Here is a 25,497-nt window from a genome sequence, read left to right as displayed (position 1 = left end):
GAAATTGCTCTCTTTAAACTCACTAATGACCACTTTGTTGCTAAGTCCCATGACCAGATTTCAGCGCTATCCTAAATGAGCTTTCACCAGCATTGGACACTGCTGGCTATGAGAATGCCCTCCTGCCTTTTTTGGAATATATTCTTCCTCCTCCTCCATCAAGCTGCTCCTCAGTTCCATTCTAGGGCTCCTTTCTTAAACGTTGGACCTCACCCCTGGCTCCATCCTCATCACTTCCAATCTTCTTACTCTCCCTGGGTATCCCCATGACCCCTAGATACTGATGGCTCCAAATATCCACCTCCAGCTCTGATCTTTCCTGAGTTCCAGACCTGGAATTCTCCTCATAAGTATCCCATCAACCCTTCAAACTCAAGATAATCCAAATGAACTCATTATAGTAACTAATTCTACCTCATATCTCAAATCCTCCCCCATCATTCCATCCTCACTCCCTTGAGGTCCACGGCATTGCTTGCCTAACCAACTGACACAGCCTTATGTCACTAAACATCTAAATCATCGGACTAACTCTTTTTCCTTTAAGTCCTTACTCTACAAGTTTTCTTTAATTATTTGGTTTCCCACACAGTTTTCCTATAGGTCACACCAACATAACCATTCTGAACTCATTCTACTTCATTTGTAAAAGAACATACTTGGTTTACACATCAGTCATAGGGGTTTGTCTAATTACCCTCTTCCTCTAAAAGCTAAAACCACTCTCAGTAGGCTAACAAAAACTGGTCTCTGAGCGTGGATTTACATTTCTTGTCTCTAGATACATCCAATTATTCTACAAGAATAACTGTAAGGGCTTTTGGTTAGGCACTCAGTCAGCTTCTCCTAATGATACTATAACTTCATTGTGATTTTCCTTACCAATGCTATAACAATTATGTGATATCTTTTCATACGATCCCATGGTCTTGGTCATCCTCTTCCAGAAATACTCCAGTTTCTCAAGTGTGATGCCCTGAATGACTTCAGGTTTGAAGTCAATTTCAGTCAACCAAACAGAGATCAGCAAGACTACCACTCTCCTTACTCTGAACACTACACTTCTCTTTGTATACTCTGGCATTCATACAGAGCTACCTAAATCCTCCCAAATGTCCTCCTCACATACACTAGTGCTATTCATTACATATTCCCCATTCTCTTCTTAGAATGTATGTTTTGGATACAACTGCACATTCATCACAACACTGCCACTGTTAGACAGCTGAAGCTCTATGTTTTCAAATTCTGACCACCAGCGTGCCACCTTCCCAGTTTCATGATTTCTCCACCTCCCTCCTCTTCTAGACAGCAATCATTTAAGGTACCTGATTATAAATTGTTTGATATAATTTCAGTCCTCTTTCATGGAGCTGCAACTAGATAATAAAGATACAGGTTAAGTATTCTGAAAAAAAAATCAATGTCTCCCCACAATCTCATATATTTTTCCCCATTATATCACATTAACATGGTTCCCTCTGGCCAAAATCAGTGCTATAAAAATAAGACACCTGGACTTTTCAGTAGAAACACTCAAACACTTAATGAATCTAACCCATGGACTGTCCCAAGGGGATATCAGAAAAAGTATGAAATAATGATAAGGAGGCTGAGGAAGAAATGGTTAATACCATCTCCCCCTAAAGAGCAACCCTCCCCCGTAACTTTCACCTATACTTCTGAAATACAAAGGTATAACCTGTACCTACTGTACTATAATACCAAGTAACATCTCTCCCATGGACCTGGGATACAAGTTGTACCTTCCATGTTTCAGAAATGCAGGTGAAAGCAACCAAAGAAGCCCAAAGATAAGCAACTGTTGTAAAGGAATGTGTGCCTTTGAGTTCTGTGATGCCACTAACACCTTCCTGAAAGTGTGCATTAAGTATACCCTGGGGGGATTCAGAATGTATCCAAGGTGGCATTAGCCATTAACTTAAAAAAAAAAAAAAAAGAAACAAACAAACAAACAAAAGTATCTCCATTTAGTTTCCATGATCACGTTTACCATGGCTTTTATAGCTGCTGTTCTGACACGTGGGTCCTGGTCACTGAAGTAATCCCCTATAATCTTCTGGACGTCTCTGACAGCTAGGCCTTCTGCATCTTTTGTGACACTTTTCTCCAAAGAACCCAGATTGCCAAGTAATTGCAGGCACTTATTTCTTACACCATGTGAGGTATCTGTCAGGTGCTACGAAAAGAAAAGAGAGAACAAAAGGCCATGATTAAGATATCTTAAAAATAAACAAAAACACAGAAACAAAAGCACTGTATCAACTTTAGGAATGACTTCAAACACTACATTCTCACTAGTCTGTCTAGTCTCATGGGTTTTTTGTTGTTGTTTTTTGTTTTTTTGGCCATGCTGTGTGGCTTGTGGGATCTTAGTTCCCCAACCAGAGATTGAACCCAGGCGCTGGCAGTGAAAGTGCCTAATCCTAACCACTGGACAGCCAAGGAATTCCCTTCATGTTTTTTGAGTATGTGTCTTCCAAAAAGAATCATGAGTCCTTAGAAAACAAGACTCCCATTTATTCAACATTATACTCCCAACAGCAAGCACCTGGCCTTGTAAAGACTAGGTACTTTAAAAGTGACCCCTTAAATTGCATTTTATTTACTATCAAATCTAAAAACAGAACAAAAATTCATAAGTTTAAAATTTTTTAATATTTATACAGAAATATGCAAAAATATTAAATGTACAGCTCAATGAATATTCACAAAACACACACAAATAAGAAGCACCCAGATAAGGAAGTAAAACATGACCAACTCTCCCAGTAACTACTCTACCACCATCAAAAATAGCCACCATCAGGCTTCGTCCCCCTCAGCAGGAAGCTAAGCCCTTCCTCTTGGGAGCTGCTGTAGTATCCTCTCAGGCATCAAATTGTACTGCAATGTCTTGTTTTCACAAGTCCATCTCCTTTAAGACTGTGCTCCTGGGCTTCCCTGGTGGTGCAGTGGTTAAGAACCCACCTGCCAGTGCAGGGGACGCAGGTTCAATCCCAGGTCCAGGAAGATACCACATGCTGCAGAGCAACTAAGCCCATGCGCTACAACTACTGAGCCCATGCACCACAACTACCATAGCCCACAGGCCAAGAGCCTGTGCTCCACAACAAGAGAAGCCACCTCAATGAGAAGCCTGCGTTTCTCAACGCGGGCTTGAGCTGAGCTTGCCACAACTAGAGAAAGCCCATGTGCTGCAACGAAGACCCAATGCAGCCAAAAAAAGAAAAAAAAGACTGTGCTCCTTTCAGAATCTTTTATACATTGAGCACAGAGTACAGAGGCTAAATAAGGATTATAAAGGGCCTTCTTTTGGGGGTTCTTAGGAGACCTGAAAGTAAATTAATTTAAATTAAGTGCATGCAAAGCATCTGCAGTGTTGTGAGAAATCCATAAACATTAGCAGCTATTGTTACTATTATGATTATTATTATTAATGAAATTTGCTTCCTTCCACCCAAAAAACAAAATAAAATAAAAGGCCACCATCACCAAAGCAATTTTGAGAAAAAAGAACAAACCTGGGGCTTCCCTGGTGGCGCAGTGGTTGAGAGTCCGCCTGCCGATGCAGGGGACACGGGTTCGTGCCCCGGTCTGGGAAGATCCCACATGCCGCGGAGCGGCTGGGCCCGTGAGCCATGGCCGTTGGGCCTGCGCGTCCGGAGCCTGTGCTCCGCAACGGGAGAGGCCACAACAGTGAGAAGCCCACATACGAAAAAAAAAAAAAAAAAAAAAAAGAACAAACCTGGAGGAATCATGCTCCCTGCCCTTAGACTATACTACAAAGCTACCATGATCAAAACAGTATGTTAATGGCACAAAAACAGACACACAGGACTGCCCTGGTGGCTCAGTGGTTAAGAATCTGCTTGCCAATGCAGGGGACACAGGTTTGAGCCCTGGTCTGGGAATATCCCACATGCCGTGGAGCAACTAAGCCCATGCACCACAACTACTGAGCCTGCGCTCCAGAGCCCGCAAGCCACAACTACTGAGCCTGTGTACCACAACTACTGAAGCCCGCGTGCCTAGAGCCCATGCTCCGCAACAAGAGAAGCCACTGCAATGAGAAGCCTGCGCACCACAACAAAGAGCAGCCCCCACTCGCCGCAACTAGAGAAAGCCCGTGTGCAGCAACAAAGACACAACACAGCCAAAAATAAATAAATAAACAAATTTTTTAAAAAACAGACACACAGATCAATGGAACAGAAGAGAGAGCCAAGAAATGAACCCACACACTTATGGTCAATTAATCTATAACAAAGGAAGAAAGAATATACAATGGGGAAAAGATAGTCCCTTTGATAAGTGGTGCTGGGGAAACTCTATAGCTACATGTAAAAGTATGAATTAGAACATTTTCTCACACCATATACAAAAGTAAACTCAAAATGCATTAAAGACCTAACTATGGGACTTCCCTGGTGGTCCAGTGGTAAAGAATCCACGTTCCAATGCAGGGGACGCAGGTTCAATCCCTGGTTGGGGAACTAAGATCCCACATGCTGCAGGGCAACTAAGCCCACACACCACAACTACTGAGCCCATGTGCCTCAACTAGAGAGTCCTTGAGCTGCAAACTACAGAGTCCATGCGCTCTGGAGCCCGCACGCCACAACTAGAGAGAGAAAAACCCACATGCCACCACTAGGGAGAAGCCTGCACGCCGCAATGAAGAGCCTGCATGCCACAATGAAGATCCTGTGTGCCTCAACTAAGACCCAACGCAGCCAAAAAAAAAGACCTAAATGTAAGACTAGAAACCATAAAACTCCCAGAAGAAAACATAGGCAGAACACTCTTTGACATAAATCATGGAAATATTTTTTTGGGTCTCTCTCCTAAGACAAAGGAAACAAAAGCAAAAATAAACAAATGGGACCTAATTAAACTTAAAAGCTTTTAAACAGCAAAGGAAACTACTGACAAAAAAGACAACCTAGTGAATCGGAGAAAATATTTGAATATTACATGACCAATAAGGGGTTAATATTCCAAACATATAGACAGCTCATATACCTCAATATCAAAAAAACCCAAACAACCTGATTACAAATTGGGCAGAAGACATGAACATTTTTCCAAAGACATACAAATGGCCAACAGGCACATGAAAAGATGCTCAACATCGCTTATCATCAGAGACATGCAAATCAAAACTACAATGAGGCATCATCTAACACCTGTCAGAATGGCAATCATTAAAAAGAACACAAATAACAAATGTTGGCAAAGATGTGGATAAAGGGGAACCCTTATACACTGTTGGTGGGAATGAAAATTGGTGCAGCCCCTATGGAACAGTATGGGGTTCCTCAAAAAATTAAAAATAGAACTACCATATGATCCAGCAATTCCATTCCTGGGTATATATCTGAAGAAAACAAAAACACTGCTTGGAAAAGATACATGCACCCAATGTTTACAGCAGCATTATTTACAATAGCCAAGATATGGAAGCAACCCAAGTGTCCATCAACAGATAAATGGATAAAGAAGATGTGGTGTACGTGTAAACACACACACACACACACACACACACAATGGAATACTACTCAACCATAAAAAAAATGAAATTTTGCCATTTGCAACAACACAGATGGATCTGGAGGGTATTATGCTTAGTGAAATAAGTCACACAGAGAAAGACAAATACTGGGTGTTATCACTTATAATGGAATCTAAAAAAATAAAACAAACAAATGAATATTACAAAACAGAAATAGACTCACAGATATAGAGAGGAAACTAGTGGTTACCAGTGGGAAAAGGAAGAGGAGTAAAATAGGAGTAGGGGATTAAGATGTACAAACTACTATGTATAAAATAAATAAGCTACAAGGATATATTGTACAGCACAGGGATTATAGCCAATATTTCATAATAATCTTAAATACAGAATAACCTCTAAAAATACTAAATCACTGTGTTGTACACCTGAAACTAATATAATACTGTAAATCAACTATACTTCAACAACAAAAAATAGCCATTATCTTGACTTCTAACATATATTTTGTCTAGTTTTCTACTTTATAAAATCAAATAGTGCCTGGCTTCCTTTGCTTAATATTATGTTTGTGAGAATCGTCCATAGTATGGCATTATAGCAATGGTTTATTCATTCTCATTACTGTACAGTATTCCATTTGTGTACACACCATAATCCATTTATCCTTTCTACTGCTGATAAATATTTGGGTTATTTCCACTTTTGGGCTGTTCTAAATAATGCTCTCTGCTTATTCTTGAATGTGCCTTTTGGTATACATGTTCACATTTCTGCTGAATATACAGTAAGAAGTGAAATTGCTGGGTCACAGGACATGTATATGTTCAGCTTAAGATGATACTGCCAAATAGTATTCCAAAGTGGTTGTACTAATTGAACTAATTTACACTCCCACCAGTGATATGTAAATGTTCCAGATATGCCACATCTTTGTCGACCCTTAGTACTGTCAATCTTTTCCATTTTGGCACTTCTCACCATTATTTTTAACAAATTTTCAGTTATCTCTCTCTCAATCCTAGTCCACTGCTACTGAAATAAGCTATTTGCATAATGCAGTAACAGGAACTGAAAATACTTTAATGAAATGACTAATTTAAGGACTGGGCAAGAAATATGTAAGAAGAACCTGGGACATCTTGGGCCAAAAAGCAAGGAAATATCAAGGACTAATTGAGTCCAGATCAAAAGGACACAGAAGCCAATCTGTAGGGGTTCCCACTGTCAACATATATATGACACCAAAAGGAAGCAATCAAATCCAGAATAGGACATAAACAAGACCAATGATCCAGTTTCTTCAATAAACCTGTGGCAATTAAAGGAAAAACAAAAGGGGCCACTGTTACTGATTAAAAGAAATTCAAGAGACTATCCAAAGGTAATACACGCTAATCCAAAAAAAAAAAACCAACTACAAAAAGATATTTAATGCAATTTAAAAATTTTTAATATGAACTGGTATGAGATGATATGGAATAACTGTTAATAACTGCATCATGGCTATATTAAAAACATATCAGTTATTATCAGTTAGAGACATACTGAAGTATTTATGATTTAAATAACATGTCAGGGATTTCCTTTAAAATATTACAGCAGACTACAAAAAAAAGGGAAAGGAAAAAACATGAAAAAGATTGCAAAGCATAAATAATTGTCAAATTTATACCAAAAACTGGAAAGAATAAGTAAATCTGAAAATTTCCATATTATAAAGTATATATACATTGAAAAAAAAAGACCTAGCTTCAAATTTCAGCTCTGACTCTCTATGTGTAACATTGATCAAGCAACTGGACCTCTTAGAGCCTCACTTTCCTCATTTATAAAGAAGGAACAATAATATCTGCCTTACCTAACTTATAGGTTTATCATAAGGCTCAAATAGGAATATAAATGTTAAAAAAAACTTTATATACTATAAAGCATAATATGACTATTAGCTATTATTACTATAATCTAAAATAATGAGATAACTGCATGTATTGTCAATACAAAAGAGTATCTTTAGATATTCCCTTCAAGTTCACAAAATAGTATCTTTGGATATTCCCTTCAAGTTCAAATTTTCCAGGATTTTCTACCCATAAATGAAATCACTGATTGAAATCACACAACAAGTTTCCCTCTTGCTCACTCTAACACTGGGACATACAGTCTCTGAAAGTACCCTAGTAATCACCCATCTCTCTCCTTGTGCCTTCACCAATTCCCTATTTTATAGGATGATAATGATTAAGTGATATGTCTAATAATGCAAACCTAGTGGAACAGTTGATACTGGAATCCAGGTCTCCTGACACTCCATCTAGAGCTCTTTTCCCTATCCAGCTTCATAAATAAATAATGTCATGATTTCTAAAACTTTGCTTACTATGTTCAGAGTTGGGCGTTTGAGCCTTAAATACTTAAAAGCTCTACAATACCTGTTTTCTTTACATATATTTATATTGCTACTCTCAAGCATCACTATTCTCCAGACATGACGAACTGCTTGGGTTTCGAATTACTGCCTGATAAACATAGTGATACTAAATTAATACCCCCTTTTTTTTATCATCTTTATTGGAATACAATTGCTTTACAATGGTGTGTTAGTTTCTGCTGTATAACAAAGTGAATCAGCTATACATATACATATATCCCCATATCTCCTCCCTCTTGCGTCTCCCTCCCACCCTCCCTATCCCACCCCTCAAGGTGGTCACAAAGCACTGAGCTGATCTCCCTGTGCTATGCGACTGCTTCCTACTAGTTATCTATTTTACATTTGGTAGTATATATAAGTCCATGCCACTCTCTCACTTCATCCCAGCTTACCCTTCCCCCTCCCCGTGTCCTCAAGTCCATTCTCTATGTCTGCGACTTTATTCCTGGCCTGCCCCTAGGTTCTTCAGAACCATTTTTTTTTTAGACTCCATATATATGTGTTAGCATATGGTATTTGTTTTTCTCTTTCTGACTTACTTCACTGTATGACAGACTCTAGGTCCGTTCACCTCTCTACAGATAACTCAATTTCGTTTCCTTTTATGGCTGAGTAATATTCCATTGTATATATGTGTCACATCTTCTTTATCCATTCATCTGTTGATGGACACTTAGGTTGCTTCCATGTCCTGGCTATTGTAAATAGAGCTGCAATGAACATTGTGGTACATGACTCTTTTTGAATTATGGTTTTTTCAGGAACACCCAATTCTTATGATTAGCAAACCAGGCCACTGACACTTTGTGGAAGTAACATACACACATGCACACATATACAAAACTGAACAGGAAGATACATCAAATAAGTAAATATATTAAGGATAATACTATCTAAGAAAGAAGTTACAAATACTAGAAAAACACTGTAAAATAAACACTATAGTGTTGGGTTTGAATTACAAGGAGAGATGAGAACATGATTTTTCTTACATACAGATATAGAAATAAAAATACAGATATATATGTTTGTATATGATATATATAAATATTACATTAGAATATCTATATCTAATATATATATATATATATGTATCTCCGCTAGCTCTGTCCACTGAGAGGGCCCAAGAGTAGCAACACCTCAACAGCAATGAGCACACTTAGTACCCAGAACTTGGTTTCAAGATAAAATTCGCCACTAAGAGGACCCAGGGCTTCTTGGAGAAAAGCTCATTCCAGGGGTAGACTAGAGAAAGTACAAGGTGGGCCTGAAATATTTTATTGTGCCAGAAGGAAATGATGCATTAAAAAAAAAATACAGTTGACCCTTGAACAACATGGTTTGAACTGAGTGGGTCCACTTATACACAGTTTTTCTTCAATAGCAAATACTACAGTACTATACGGTTCATGGTTGGTTGAATTGTGGATGTAGCACTATGGATACAAAGGAAGTGGGTATACTGAGGAACTGCATATATGGAGGGTCAACTATAAGTTAAATGTGAATTTCTGACTGTTCAAATGGTCAGTGCCCCTAACCCCCAAGCTGATAAAGGGGTAACTGTAGAGAAAAGTCAAAAGGACATAGAAGCCATCCTGAAGGGGCTCCCACCTGGCAAAATCAGGGAATTTGAACAAGATGAATAATGACAGTAATAGATTATAACACTGAATAAACAAGAAATCTGAGTCCATAACTGATATAAATAAATAAATTGAAAGTCTGAGGACAATTTACATAGTTTCAAAGTAGTAGTACCATGCCACAAAATACTTATTCATTTCAAAAAGAAACGGTAACTTTATAGTGAAGAAATCTGACAGACAACACCTTAACCAAGTGATCAAAGTAAACATTATCATTAATGGGAACAAATCAAAATGGTGTACCGCTTAATAGGATGCAATGAGAACAGAACAGCATCAAGTCTGTGATATTCGTGCCAAAGGTGGAAAACTTGAATCTAATTATGAGAAAATATCAGAGAAACCCAAATTCAGGGATATTCTACAAAATTACTGTCCTATAATTTTCAGAAGTGTCAAGTTAATGAAATGAACTGAAGACTGAAGAATTATTCCAAATTGAAAAAGACTGGGGCTTCCCTGGTGGCGCACTGGTTAAGAATCAGCCTGCCAATGCAGGGGACACGGGTTAGAGCCCTGATCCAGGAAGATCCCACATGACCCGGAGCAACTAAGCCCATGCGCCACAACTAGTGAAGGCTGCACGCCTAGAGCAGTGCTCTGCAACAAGAGAAGCCACTGCAATGAGAATCCCACACACCGCAAAGAAGAATGGCCCCTGCTCGCCGCAACTAAAGAAAGCCTGCGCACAGCAATGAAGACCCAACACAAAGAAAAAATATTAAAAGCAGCAAGGGAAAAACAACAAATAACATACAAGGGAATCCCCATAAGGTTAACAGCTGATCTTTCAGCAGAAACTCTGCAAGCCAGAAGGGAGTGGCAGGACATATTTAAAGTGATGAAAGGCAAGAACATACAACCAAGATTACTCTACCCAGCAAGGATCTCATTCACATTCGACAGAGAAATTAAAACCTTTACAGACAAGCAAAAGCTAAGGGAATTCAGCACTACCAAACCAGCTTTACAACAAATGCTAAAGGAACTTCTCTAGGCAGGAAATACAACAGAGGGAAAAGACCTACAATAACAAACCCAAAACAATTAAGAAAATGGTAATAGGAACATACATATTGATAACTACCTTAAATGTAAGTGGATTAAATGCTCCAACCAAAAGACAGAGACTGGCTGAATGGATACAAAAACAACACCCGTATATATGCTATCTACAAGAGACCCACTTCAGACCTAGGGACACATACTAGCTGGCTGAATGGATACAAAAACAAGACCCGTATATATGCTATCTACAAGAGACCCACTTCAGACCTAGAGACACATACACACTGAAAGTGAGGGGATAGAAAAACATATTCCATGCAAATGGAAATAAAAAGAAAGCTGGAGGAGCAATTCTCATATCAGACAAAGTAGACTTTAAAATTAAGACTATTACAAGAAACAAAGAAGGACACTACATAATGATCAAGGGATCAATCAAAGAAGAAGATATAACAATTGTAAATATTTATGCACCCAACATAGGAGCACCTCAATACATAAGGCAGTGTTAACAGCCATAAAAGGGGAAATCGACAGTAACACATTCATAGTAGGGGACTTTAACACCCCACTTTCACCAATGGACAGATCATCCAAAATGAAAATAAATAAGGAAACACAAGCTTTGAATGATACATTAAACAAGATGGACTTAACTGATATTTATAGGACATTCCATCCAAAAACAACAGAATACACTTTCTTCTCAAATGCTCATGGAACATTCTCCAGGATAGATCATATCTTGGGTCACAAATCAAGCCCTGGTAAATTTAAGAAAATTGAAGTCATACCAAGTATCTTTTCCAACCACAATGCCATGAGACTAGATATCAATTACAGGAAAAAATCTGTAAAAAATACAAACACAGGGAGGCTAAACAATACACTACTAAATAACCAAGAGATCACTGAAGAAATACAAGAGGAAATCAAAAAATAACTAGGAACAAATTACAATGAAAACATGACAACCCAAAACCTATAGGATGCAGCAAAAGGAATTCTAAGAGGGAAGTTTATAGCAATAAAATCCTACCTCAAGAAACAAGAAACACCTCAAATAAACAACCTAAGAGTACACCTAAAGCAATTAGAGAAAGAAGAACAAAAAAAAACCCAAGTTAGCAGAAGGAAAGAAATCATAAAGATCAGATCAGAAATAAATGAAAAAGAAATGAAAGAAACAATAATAAAGATCAATAAAACTAAAAGCTGGTTCTTTGAGAAGACAAACAAAATTGATAAACCATTAGCCAGACTCATCAAGAAAAAAAGGGAGAAGACTCAAATCAACAGAATTAGAAACGAAAAGGGAGAAGTTACAACGGACACTGCAGAAATACAAAGGATCATGACACATTACTACAAGCAACTATACGTCAATAAAATGGACAACCTGGAAGAAATGGACAAATTCTTAGAAAGGCACAGCCTTCCGAGACTGAACCAGGAAGAAATAGAAAATATAAACAGACCAATCACAAGCACTGAAATTGAGACTGTGATTAAAAATCTTCCAACAAACAAAAGCCCAGGACCAGATGGCTTCACAGGTGAATTCTATCGAACATTTAGAGAACAGCTAACACCTATCCTTCTCGAACTCTTCCAAAATATAGCAGAAGAAGGAACACTCCCAAACTCATTCTACGAGGCCACCATCACCTTGATACCAAAACCAGACAAAGATGTCACAAAGAAAGAAAACTACAGCCCAATAACACTGATGAACATAGATGTAAAAATCCTCAACAAAATACTAGCAAACAGAATCCAACAGCATATTAAAAGGATCATACACCATGTTCAAGTGGGGTTTATCCCAGGAATGCAAAAGATTCTTCAGTATACGCAGATCAATCGATGTGATTATTAACAAATTGAAGGAGAAAAACCATATGATCATCTCAATAGATGCAGAAAAAGCTTTCGACAAAATTCAACACCCATTTATGATAAAAAACCCTGCAGAAAGTAGGCATAGAGGGAACTTACCTCAACATAATAAAGGCCATATATGACAAACCCACAGCCAACATCGTTCTCAATGGTGAAAAACTGAAACCATTTCCTCTAAGATCAGGAAGAAGACAAGGTTATCCACTCTCACGACTATTATTCAACATAATTTTGGAAATTTTAGCCACGGCAATCAGAGAAGAAAAAGAAGTAACAGGATTCCAAATCGGAAAAGAAGAAGTAAAGCTGTCACTGTTTGCAGATGACATGATACTAAACATAAAGAATCCTAAAGATGCTACCAGAAAACTACTAGAGCTAATCAATGAATTTGGTAAAGCAGCAGGATATAAGATTAATGCACAGAAATCTCTTGCATTCCTATACACTTATGATGAAATATCTGAAAGAGAAATTAAGGAAACACTCCCATTTACCATTGCAACAAAAAGAATAAAATACCTAGGAATAAGCCTTTCTAAAGAGAGAAAAGACCTGTATGCAGAAAACTATAAGACACTGATGAAAGAAATTAAAGATGATACAAACAGATGGAGAGATATACCATGTTTTGGGATTGGAAGAATCAACATTGTGAAAATGACTATACTATCCAAAGCAATCTACAGATTCAATGCAATCCCTATCAAACTACCAATGGCATTTTTCAGAGAACTAGAACAAAAAATTTCACAATTTGTATGGAAACACAAAAGACCCCAAATAGCCAAAGCAATCTTGAGAAGGAAAAACGGAGCTGGAGTAATCAGGCTACCAGACTTCAGACTATACTACAAAGCTACAGTAATCAAGACAGTACGGTACTGGCACAAAAACAGAAATAGAGATCAATGGAACAGGATAGAACGCCCAGAGATAAACCCACGGACATATGGTCACCTTATTTTTGATAAAGGAGGCCAGAATATACAATGGAGAAAAGACAGCCTCTTCAATAAGTGGTGCTGGGAAAACTGGACAGCTACATGTAAAAGAATGAAATTAGAACGCTCCCTAACACCATACACAAAAATAAACTCAAAATGGATTAGAGACCTAAATGTAAGGCCAGAGACTATCAAACTCTTAGAGGAAAACATAGGCAGAACACTCTATGACATAAATCACAGGAAGATCCTTTTGGACCCACCTCCTAGACAAATGGAAATAAAAACAAAAATAAACAAATGGGACCTAATGAAACTTCAAAGCTTTTGCACAGCAAAGGAAACCATAAACAAGGCGAAAAGACAGTCCTCAGAATGGGAGAAAATATTTGCAAATAAAGCAACTGACAAAGGATTAATCTCCAAATTTTACAAGCAGCTCATGCAGCTCAATATCAAAAAAACAAACAACCCAATCCAAACATGGGCAGAAGACCTAAACAGACATTTCTCCAAAGAAGATGTGCAGATTGCCAACAAACACATGAAAGGATGCTCAACATCACTAAACATTAGAGAAATGCAAATCAAAACTACAGTGAGGTATCACCTCACACCAGTCAGAATGGCCATCATCAAAAAATCTACAAACAATAAATGCTGGAGAGGGTGTGACTTACAACTTACTTGCACTGTTGGTGGGAATGTAAACTGATACAGCCACTATGGAGAACAGTATGGAGGCTCCTCAGAAAACTAAAAATAGAACTACCATACAATCCAGCAATCCCACTACTGGGCATATACCTTGAGAAAACCATAATTCAGAAAGAGTCATGTAACACAATGTTCACTGCAGCTCTATTTACAATAGCCAGGATATGGAAGCAACCTAAGTGTCCATCAACAGATGAATGCATAAAGAAGATGTGGCACATATATACAATGGAATATTACTCAGCCATAAAAAGAAGTGAAACTGAGTTATTTGTAGTGAGGTGGATGGACCTGGAGTCTGTCATACAGAGTGAAGTAAGTCAGAAAGAGAAAGACAAATACCATATGCTAACACATATATATGGAATCTAAAAAAAAAAAAAAATGGTCATGAAGAACCTAGGGGTAAGACAGGAATAAAGACGCAGACCTACTAGAGAATGGACTTGAGGACACGGGGAGGGGGAAGGGTAAACTGGGACGAAGTGAAAGAGTGGCATGGACATATACACACTAACCAAATGTAACATAGATCGCTAGTAGGAAGCAGCTGCATAGCACAGGGAGATCAGCTTGGTGCTTTGTGACCACCTAGACGGTTGGGATACGGAGGGTGGGAGGGAGACGCAAGAGGGAGGAAGATATGGGGATGTATGTATATGTACAGCTGATTCACTTTGTTATAAAGCGGAAACTAACACACCATTGTGAAGCAATTATACTCCAATAAAGATGTTAAAAAAAAAGACTCAATGCAACCAAAAATAAATAAAATAAAATTTTAAAATAAATAAATATATACAATTTATGGATAAATAAATATACAGTATTGGGAAATAAAAGACCGAACACAGCCCCCCCCCCAAAAAATAATTAATTAATTAATTTTAAAAAAAAGAAAAAGACTGATGAGATATGTTGACAATCAATGCAAGATGCGATCCTGAACTGGATTCTTTTCCTATAAAGGACATTGGAATAAATACTGAAATTTGAATGAGGTTTGAGGATTAAATGGTAATATGTTGATGTTAGTGTCCTGATTTTGATGGTCATATTGAGGTTATGAAGGAGAGTATCTTTGTTTATAGGAAACACAAACTGAAGTATTGAAGAGTAATGGGGCACCATGTTAGCAACTTAGTCTAAAATGGTTCACAAGAAAAGAAAGTTCTTTATTACTGTGCTTGCAATTTTTCTTCAAGTTTGAGTTTTTTTTGTTTTTTTTTTAAGGCCACACCACATGGCTTGGGGCATCTTAGTTCCCCGACCAGGGATTGAATCCGGGCCCTCAGCACCGAAAGCACCAAGTCCTAACCACTGGACTGCCACAGAATTCCCAAGTTTGAGATTTTTTTAAAAAATGGAAGTTTAAATATACACAAAAAAGAATAAACTAACCATACTGTTTCATAAACATTAGAAAAATATTATATCATCCATAAGAATAAGTATACTTTAAGACCATAAAAAGGGGGTAGGTATAGCAGACTCATACCCACACAGGTGCAGAGAATGCCTGGAGGAGGTGTAGGAGGCTTTGCAAAGAAAGTGGATTTCATAACTTGTTTCCCCTCTTGTTTGAGAGGCAAAGAAGCATAGTGGAATGAACACAGGAACCAGACCTAGATCTGATTGTTGGAGCTGCCACTTAGTATCTATGTGGTCCTCACCAAGCCCCTTAAGTTTTTAGAAATCCTTACTTTGTAATAATAGGAATAATATCCCCTACCATGAAGTTTTATGGTGAGTGGATTAAAATGAATTCATTTAATAATTATTGTATGGAAAATCAGCTAATAGTGTCCCAGATATAATAGACATTCAGTAAGTACAAATGCCTAGCATAGTGCCTGGCACTTGGCATGTACTTTTAAAAAAACAACCTGCTTAAGAAGAGAGGGGAAACAGGTGGGGAAAAGAAGGACAGGTGGTTGCGAAAAATAGAAAACAGAGAAGGGTCAGAGGTAAAAGTGGGCCAGCTGGATGAAACAGCCCTGCTGATCTGGAACACACAAGCATGAACTTTCCAGTGATAGCTGTCTAATAAGAGGGCAGTCTGTCAGGAAAGGTACTCAGCACCTGTTAATGGTTCACATCAGAATGCTCCAAGGGGAAATTCCTGAACTAAATGGACCTGAACTTTCTGTGTGAAGCTATGTTCTACATGAAGTTAGACTAGGCAGGTAGACTTACTTAGAGGAGAGAACAAAGGAAACCTGGAGAGAAAGCTCAGGTGCAGAGGTTGGGGCTCTCAGAGAGGTTCTGTCTCCTTATAAAAATGTCTCAATCAAGCATTTTAGATCAGAGTTAGTTCATGCCTCCAAGTTATTTAAGCTACAGAAATGTGAAACATATACTTTTTTTTTTTTTTTTTTTTTTTTTAGTGGTACGCGGGCGTCTCACTGTTGTGGCCTCTCCCGTTGTGGAGCGCAGGCTCCAGACGCGCAGCCTCAGCGGCCATGGCTCACGGGCCTAGCCGCTCCGCGGCATGTGGGATCTTCCCGGACTGGGGCACGAACCCGTGTCCCCTGCATCGGCAGGCAGACTCTCAACCACTGCGCCACCAGGGAAGCCCGAAACATATACTTTTAAGTGATCACAATGTCATGTATAGTAAGGGCTCAAAATTATCCAACAAAATAACACACTGAAACTGAGAAGTTAAGAGAAATTTCCAGATATAAAGCTGACAATGACTCTCTGTCACAGTTAATACAGCAAAGTTGTTCTTTTTTAAAAAAACTATTTTTATTTAGTATGGAAGCATCATTTGTCATAACTAAACTGTTAACTGAACCACCAGCCCCTGGAAGACTGCTGCAATTGTTACAAATACTTCATTTGATTTTCAAACAAACTAAAACATTCTAGTTCCTATTAGGGTAACCAAGGCAACACTGACGCATAACCAGCCTATTACTGCACACTGAATGTTAACTCAAAAGAGATCATAAGTCTAAATCACACCCTCAGGGCAGCAATTACAGTTTTATGATGTCCTTCTCCCACAGGTCACTACTTACATCACGGCTATCATCACTAATAGCTGCCTAGTGTCTGCTCTGCAGATGATGCTATTTTGGTGTTATACCCAGGCCATTAAAGTGCCATCATTTCTCTATTAATGGAGTGAGTAAGCAAACCACATCCCTGATAATAAGAGCAATCCACGTCAAAAATAAAATAAGCTAAACCAATCAGTTTAAAACTATTGCTACAGGAAAAAAAAATCAATGATTAAGTACATCAAGAAAATCTGAGACTGAGGTTAAATAAGACAAAAATACCTTACTGACTCATTCAGTTTCAATATGGATATTTTTTTCTTTATTGGGAGGGGGAGGGAGGCAGCACACTGCACGGCTTGTGGGATCTTACGGCCCCGACCAGGGATTGAACCCTGGCGACGTCACTGACAGAGCTGAGTCCTAACCACTGGACCGCCAAGGAATTCCCATCAATATGGATTGTTTTTAAGCACAGATAAAAATTCAGTGTACTTAGCAATGGAAATGATTCTAACAGACAACCTCTCCTAACAAACAACACATAATATCTGTTTGGGTAGTATTTGATAAATGTTAAAATGCTGTATGTTTCTATCTTTTGCCTTAAGAGCTTGATGTTTTGATACTTTTGCCACAGAATTAAAGGAACAGAAAAGAAACAGAGAATGGAAAAGAAGGTGAGGTGGAAACAGAAAAACAAAGTATTAAACTAGGCTCTGAGGAAGCCATATAAGCAAAAATAACAAGATATTTATTCTTCTAGAAAAATCTTCAGATAGGAAAGAAAGCAGAAGACCTCTAATTTCAGTTGTGCGAATCCTACACAAGAAAAGACTTAGTAATTTCCTGGCCAAATCTAAATCTCATCATCTATCAAATGAGGACTAGCTGTACAATGTACCTCACAGGATTACTAACAGGATAAAATGAGATGAATTTTGAAACGTTAAGAGTACCCAAAAGCATGACTTTCTTCCTACTGTGGAACAAAAAATATGGCAGAGTCACATCTTACATTTTAAAAATATATAAAGGAGCAATATGAACTTCAAAAAAATAATAAGGATAAAGGACTTCCCTGCTGGTCCAGTGGTTAAGAATCCGCCTTCCAATGCAGGGGATGTGGTTCAATCCCTGGTAGGGGAACTAAGATCCCACACGCTGTCAGGCAACTAAGCCCGTGTGCCATGACTACTGAGCCCCCCTGCTCCTTTTCTTTTCTGTCAGGTCAGCAGAAATAGCCTCTTTTCACTTCTGATTCTAATAATCTGAGCCTTCTTTTCTTCCTTTCCAAAACTAAAGGTTTATCAATTTTGTTGCTCTTTTCAAATAACAAGCTTTTGGTTCTCTGATTTTTCTCTAATGTTTTTCTACTCTTGATTTCATCAATTTCTCCTCTAGTTTTTCGTATTTCCTTCCTTCTGCATGCTTTATATTTAGTGTGCTCTTCTTTATACAGCGTCTTAAGGTGGAAGGTTAGGGTACTGGTATGAGATCTTTCTTCTTTTTTACTATAGACACTAATTACTATAAATTTCCCTCTCAGCATGCATTAGATGCAGCCCAGTTTTGGTATGTTGTGTCTTCATTTTCACTCATCTCAAAGCATTTTCTAATTTCCCTACTGATTTCTTCTTTGACCCATTGGTTAAATAGGAGTATGTTGTTTAATTTCAACATATTTGTGCTTTTCCTAATTTTTTTCTGTTACTCATCTAATTTCATTCCACTGTAGTTGAAAAACATACTTTGCATTATTTCTATCAAAAGAGTGAATGTTATTGTATGTGAATCATATCTCAAGGCACACTGTATGGCAAAAATCAGAGACAAAATAGCATTAGGCAATAGAAACAGTAACTGTAGCTATGAATCATAGTTTTATTTATGTGAATTTGCAAAACCTTGTGACAGATCTGCCATTTCCAGGTAGTTCAAATTTTTACCCTATTACAAATGGTGAAGAAATGAACAAAAACTCCATATGAGAAACTGGAAAACATGAAAAGCTCATTCTCAAGAGAGGACATACAAATGAAGAACAAATATGAGGTCTCACTAGTAATCTTTTAAAAAGGAAATTAAAAAAAAAGAAACGCCATTTTCGTCCTACCAAATTAACAGGTTTATCTCTTCTTTAAATTTTAATCTCTTGTTTAATATCCAATGCTAGAAAAACAGGTGAAATTAGGCACTCTCATATACTGTTGATGGGCATATAAACTGGAATACTTTGGAAAACAATTTGGCAAAAGTATCAAAAGCCTTACAAAAAACTCTAAATGCTTTCATCTAGTAATTCTACTGTAACAATCTATGTTTAGGAAATAACCCTAAATACAAAAAATACTTTAGACTAATCACATTCACTGTACTATTATTTACAATTTTACAAAATGGCTACAATATAAATGTCCAATAATAGGAGAATAGTTAGGACAAACTATGGTTTAATTACTGGACAAAATATCATGCAACCATTAAAAATATTTATAAAACATTTACAATATAAGGAAAATACTTTTGTTACGTTAGTGAAAAAGCAAAATTGAACATAGAATATGATTACAGCTACATGTGTAAAAAGAAAAGCAATCAATCTGTATACAGGAAAAAAAAATCAGAAAGCATACATCAAAAGACCAATTATAATGGCTGAGTGTAGTTCTTTCTTTATACTTTTTAGTATCTTTCCAAAGTTCCATGAGTATAAATTTTTATAATAAAAGGTTTATTTAAAACAAATTTAAGAAACTGTTATTTCAAGCAGAACAATCCACTGGGTACGACGCCTCTCTCACAAGCACAACCTCCCAGGTATATATATACTCTCACATGGGAGATACACTTACTCTCTCAAACACATAATCCCTAGTTTTTTACACTTAAGCTTTTAATACTGTACTTCTCAAAGTGTTCTGGGTTTGTTTATTGTTGTCATTGTTTATTAAGATAAATGAAATACTCTTTCCTGGGGTTCAGAAATGGCTTTCTAATTCCATGAATATAACCCTTCCACAATTCAAACATATGTCTCCTTATAGTCTCAAAATAAATTTATCAAAAAGATTAAAACTAAAGCCAATTGTCAGAACACTCTTTGACATAAATCACAGCAAGATCCTTTTTGACCCACCTCCTAGACAAATGGAAATAAAAACAAAAATAAACAAATGGGACCTAATGAAACTTCAAAGCTTTTGCACAGCAAAGGAAACCATAAGTAAGATGAAAAGACAACCCTCAGAATGGGAGAAAATATTTGCAAACGAAGCAACTGACAAAGGATTACTCTCCAAAATATACAAGCGCTCATGCAGCTCAATATCAAAAGAACAAACAACCCAATCCAAAAATGGGCAGAAGATCTAAACAGACATTTCTCCAAAGAAGATATACAGATTGCTAACAAACACATGAAAGGATGCTCAACATCACTAATCATTAGAGAAATGCAAATCAGAACTACAATGAGGTATCACCTCACACCAGTCAGAATGGCCATCATCAAAAAAATCTACAAACAAGAATGGACTTGAGGACATGGAGGGGGGAAGGGTAAGCTGGGACGAAGTCAGAGAGTGGCATGGACATATATACACTACCAAATGTAAAACAGATAGCCAGTGGGAAGCAGCCGCATAGCACAAGGAGAACAGCTTGGTGCTCTGTGACCACCTAGAGAGGTGGGATAGGGAGGGTGGGAGGGAGACACAAGAGGGAGGGGATATGAGGATATATGTATACGTATAGGTGATTCACTTTGTTATACAGCAGAAACTAACACAACAATGTAAAGCAATTATACTCCAATAAAGATGTTAAAAAAAAAAAAAGTAAAGTCAGTTCTACAAAGTTTAGGAACTGGTGTTATGCACAAAAGACAGCTAATAAAAAGCTCCAAATTAAGTCAAAAGGCACAACTGGGCTTCCCGGGTGGCAGAGTGGTTGAGAGTCCACCTGCCAATGCAGGGGACACGGGTTCGTGCCCTGGTCCGGGAAGATCCCACATGCCGCAAAGCAGCTGGGCGCATGAGCCATGGCCACTGAGCCTGCACATCCGGAGCCTGTGCTCCGCAGCGGAAGAGGCCACAACAGTGAGAGGCCCACGTACTGCACCAAAAAAAAAAAAAAAAAATAGCATAACTAATGTACATACAATTTTTTATAATCAGATAAAAAAAATTTCCGAAACAGTTTTGTCTAGTTGGTCTGTTTACTGAGGCAACAAAGTATCATAAAAAGAATATGGGCTTTGGAATCAGAAAAAGGAGTTTATGCCCTGGTTCTGCAACTTCCTAACTGTGAAAACTTGGGGAAACTAAACTTCTCCAACCTCAATTCCCACCTTAGTAAAAGAGGTATAATAGCACTTCCCTAAAGGACTAGGAGGAACAAATGAAAAACTGAGTACAAAGTACCATAATAAGCAGAGTACATATATTAGGTACAGGATACATGGTAGTTCCTATGATTATTTTTATTTCTTTTGGGAGGATGAGGAAGTTCATTTTATAACAAGTTACTCAACTTTATTCCTAATCCAACATCAAGAAACAAAAAAAATGAGGCAGCTCTTTAAACCATTAAGAGTCCTTGGCAATTCTCAGTTATAGATTTAGGATGGAGGTAAGCAGATCTTACAGCTCATATCACCTCTCCAGATAATGCAAAACTGTTCAAGAAAGATGCAACCCTGTGTCTAACGATTATATTCTTACCTTGCAGGCTACATCAACTAATCGCATCTGGATAGCTTGATTGTCTGGGAGTTTAGTGCCAATTGCAAGCAAAGTGTCCAACAGCTGAGCTAGGACTTGATGAGACTCTAGAAAGGAAGATGGAAAGTTGGGTTTTAGAATTTCAAAAGGAGATCACTATAGAAACTAAATTTACTTGGGTAAAGAATGTAGATTTTTGTCAGCTGGGTTCTACTATTTGATCCCTGATTCCCTTCAACTAAGTTCCTATAGGGATCATGTCTAAAAATTTGAGTCCTCCACAGGATGGCACATAGTGCTCCAAAAATGTTTAGTGCCTGACTAATTCAAGGGCTTTTCATTGCCTTCAAGATAAAGTCTAAATTCCTTAGCAGGGCATGCATATATACATACATACATATATACATACATACATACATACCAGTCCCGCCATGATGTCTAGCCCGCCCTACTTTTCTAGCCTCTCTTTCAGGTCTCCTCTAGCACCCTTTTCCCCAATTACTTATAATTTGCTCAGGCCAACTTCCCTACCTAGAATGCCTTCATCTACATCCAACTCCATTTTCAACCCTACTCCCCAGGGAGCACCTACTAATCCTGAAGTGTCACCTCCTGTATGGTGCTTTTCCTTCTTCCCCTAAAAAAATTGACCATTTCTTCCTCATGCTTCCACTGAATCAGCTGTAACACTTTACGATACCTATTTATTTGTATATCAGACAAAACCAGGAGACTGAAAGATCCTTAAGGGCAAGGACTGTGTTTTATTCACCTTTGTATTCTCAGAATCTAGCACGACTCATTATATGCCCAACAGATGCTTAATAAATGGGCAAACAGCCAATTCTAAGTGAATCACTATCAATCACCTTAGCCAGATTCTCTTCTTTGTCTAAATTCTCTTCTTTGTTCCAAAATACGGCTCTTATAATGCTAGTGGTATACAAGAGGATTTAGGTGCCATTAGGAAAATCATTTTTATATTAATAACCTTGTAGAGGCATACCTTGTTTCACTGTGCTTCACTTTATTGCACTTTGAAGATACTGTACTACATTTTTTACAAATTGAAGGTTTGCCTCAACCCTGCATCCAGCAAGTCTATCAGTGCCATTTTCAACAGCACTGCTCACTTCATGTCTCTGTCACCTTTTGGTAGTTCTTGAAATATTTCAAACTTTCATTATTATATTTGTTATGGTGATTTGTGATCAATGATCTTTGATATTACTATTGCAAAAAGATAATGACGCACTAAAGGCTCAGATTATGGTTAACATTTTTTAGCAATACAGTATTAAGGTAGTACATTCTTTTTAGACATAATGCTATTGCACACTTAATAGACTACAGTATAGTGTAGACATTACTTTTATCTGCACCGGGAAATCAAAAAACTTGTGTGACTTGCTTTATTGTGATATTCACTTTACTGTGGTGGTCTGGAACAGAACCTGCAGTATCTCAGAGGTATGCTTGTACATATTTTAATGAACAAAATAAAAATTGCAGTTATTATGTTGATGACATTAATTTCCCTTTACCTTTACTAATATAGTCTCTTTAAATTAATTTTATTTAACTAAAAAATAATTGTCCACTTAAAAAATTAAGTAAACCATATATAGATGTGAAACAAATATGTCAAAAATGGTATGATATATAAATGACTAAAGCCCAGAAAACACTGGTTAAATCACCTCTTACTAAGACTTCCAGTAAAACACAATAGATTGAACACATCTGTTTATCACTAATTCTTTCCTAAAACCTCATTAACATATAAGCGTAAAGAAATTTAAAAGGTATAAACTTACAAGGACAAAGAAAACAGGAGAAGAAAGGTAAAAAGATGAGAAAAGTCAACAAATTTTTCAGAGACGGAAAGCAGTTAAAAAGTCTATGGCAGGCTTCCCTGGTGGCGCAGTGGTTGAGAGTCCGCCTGCCAATGCAGGGGACACGGGTTCGTGCCGCAGTCCGGGAAGATCCCACATGCTGCAGCGCGGCTGGGCCTGTGAGCCACGGCCGCTGAGCCTGCACGTCTGGAGCCTGTGCTCCGCAGCGGGAGAGGCCACAACAGTGAGAGGCCCACGTACCGCAAAAAAGAAAAAAAAAAAAAAAAGTCTATGGCAGCTCGGTGCTTTGTGACCACCTAGAGGGGTGGGATACGGAGGGTGGGAGGGAGGCACAAGAGGGAGGAGATATGGGAATATATATATATATATATATATATATATGTATATATATATGTGTGTGTAGCTGATTCACTTCGTTATAAAGCAGAAACTAACACACCATTGTAAAGCAATTATATTCCAATAAAGATGTTAAAAAAATACTTAGTATGCCAAAAAATAAATAAATCAAAAAAAAAAGTCTATGGCAAAACTGAGAAATCTAATACTAAATGCCTACTGAGGAGGGTGTCGCGACAGAGCAAATAAATTCTAGCCATACGCCCAGAAAGATTCAGGAACTGTAGATTTTAAAAAAGACAACCAAAAAACACCCCAAAACAGGGATGAAGCAGGGATTTGTTTGAAGGGTCTATAAGAAGTAGTTGGACCCCTGCCTCCTTCCCTATCCTATATAACCAAGTGACCACTGAAATAGGAGGTTTGTTCTCTATAAAAATTAGGGCGGAAAGGATCTAATTTGGGGAATACTAGGTGAGGACAGGGAGGAAATATAATAAAGAAGAGAAGATTAAGAGATAATCAACATATTGAAAATGAGACTCCCTCCCTCTCCCTAGCTCCCTTCAGTTGCTTTGGCTAAAACAAAACCATAGCAGCCAGGCATTTCTCTGTCTTCCTAGCAGGAGAGTCAAAAGCTGATGGGTCCCACAGAAAAACAGCAAAAAACACTAATATTTAACAGTCCTCCAAAGACATAAAGGATCATCTTAGAGTGGAGCCTACCAGCTGACTCTATTCTTTATTCTGCTCCTCTGCAGTTATTCCCACCATTCAATCTTCCAGCTCACTTAATGTTCTGCCTCAGTTATTCTACTATTGATTCCTTCTAGTGCATTTTTCATCTCAGTTATTGTGTTGTTCATCACTGTTTGTTTGTTCCTTAGTTCTTCTAGGTCTTTGTTAAACATTTCTTGTGTTTTCTCAATCCGTGCCTCCATTCTATTTCCGAGATTTTGGACCTTTACTATCATTACTCTGAATTCTTTTTCAGGTAGGTTGCCTATTAACTCTTCATTTATTTGGTTTTGTAGGTTTTTACCTTGCTCCTTTGTCTGTAACAGATTTTTCTGTCGCCTCATTTTTTCTGATGTATGGGGCTGTATTCCTGCCTTACTGGTTGTTTGGCCTAAGGCGTCCAGCACTGGAGTTTGCAGGCAGTTGGGTAGAGCCGGGTCTTGGTGCTGAGATGAGGACCTCCAGGAGACCTCACTCCAATTAATATTCCCTGGGTCTGAGGTTCTCTGTTAGTCTAGGAGTTTGGACTCGGCACTCCCACCAAGGAGCTCAGCCCCAACCCCCGGTCTGGGAACCAAGATCCTGCAAGCCACGCAGCATAGCAATAGGAGACACACACACACACACACACACACACAC

The 25,497-nt window shown here is 38.0% G+C and overlaps 1 protein-coding gene across 2 annotated transcripts in view; it reads right to left on the bottom strand.

Annotated features, from left to right (window-relative positions):
• INTS4 (integrator complex subunit 4) overlaps positions 1-25,497 on the bottom strand; it is a gene marked incomplete at both ends in the record, with an annotated part of 120,553 nt that overhangs the window by 71,401 nt on the left and 23,655 nt on the right. Inside the window, 3 exons of one of the 2 annotated variants that reach the window (XM_079708867.1) lie at positions 1,329-1,379; positions 2,015-2,200; positions 21,926-22,032. In XM_079708867.1, the coding sequence (XP_079564993.1) occupies positions 1,329-1,379; positions 2,015-2,200; positions 21,926-22,032 (344 nt within the window). The remainder of the gene's footprint in view (positions 1-1,328; positions 1,380-2,014; positions 2,201-21,925; positions 22,033-25,497) is intronic. The other variant, XM_079708868.1, reaches the window with a different exon arrangement.

The sequence above is a fragment of the Hyperoodon ampullatus genome (assembly GCF_949752795.1).
Source record: "Hyperoodon ampullatus genome assembly, chromosome: 7".
Classification (NCBI taxonomy): Eukaryota; Metazoa; Chordata; class Mammalia; order Artiodactyla; family Ziphiidae; genus Hyperoodon; species Hyperoodon ampullatus.
The sequence above is the reverse complement of the archived record's forward strand: the minus strand, read 5'-3'. Positions and strand labels throughout refer to the sequence as shown.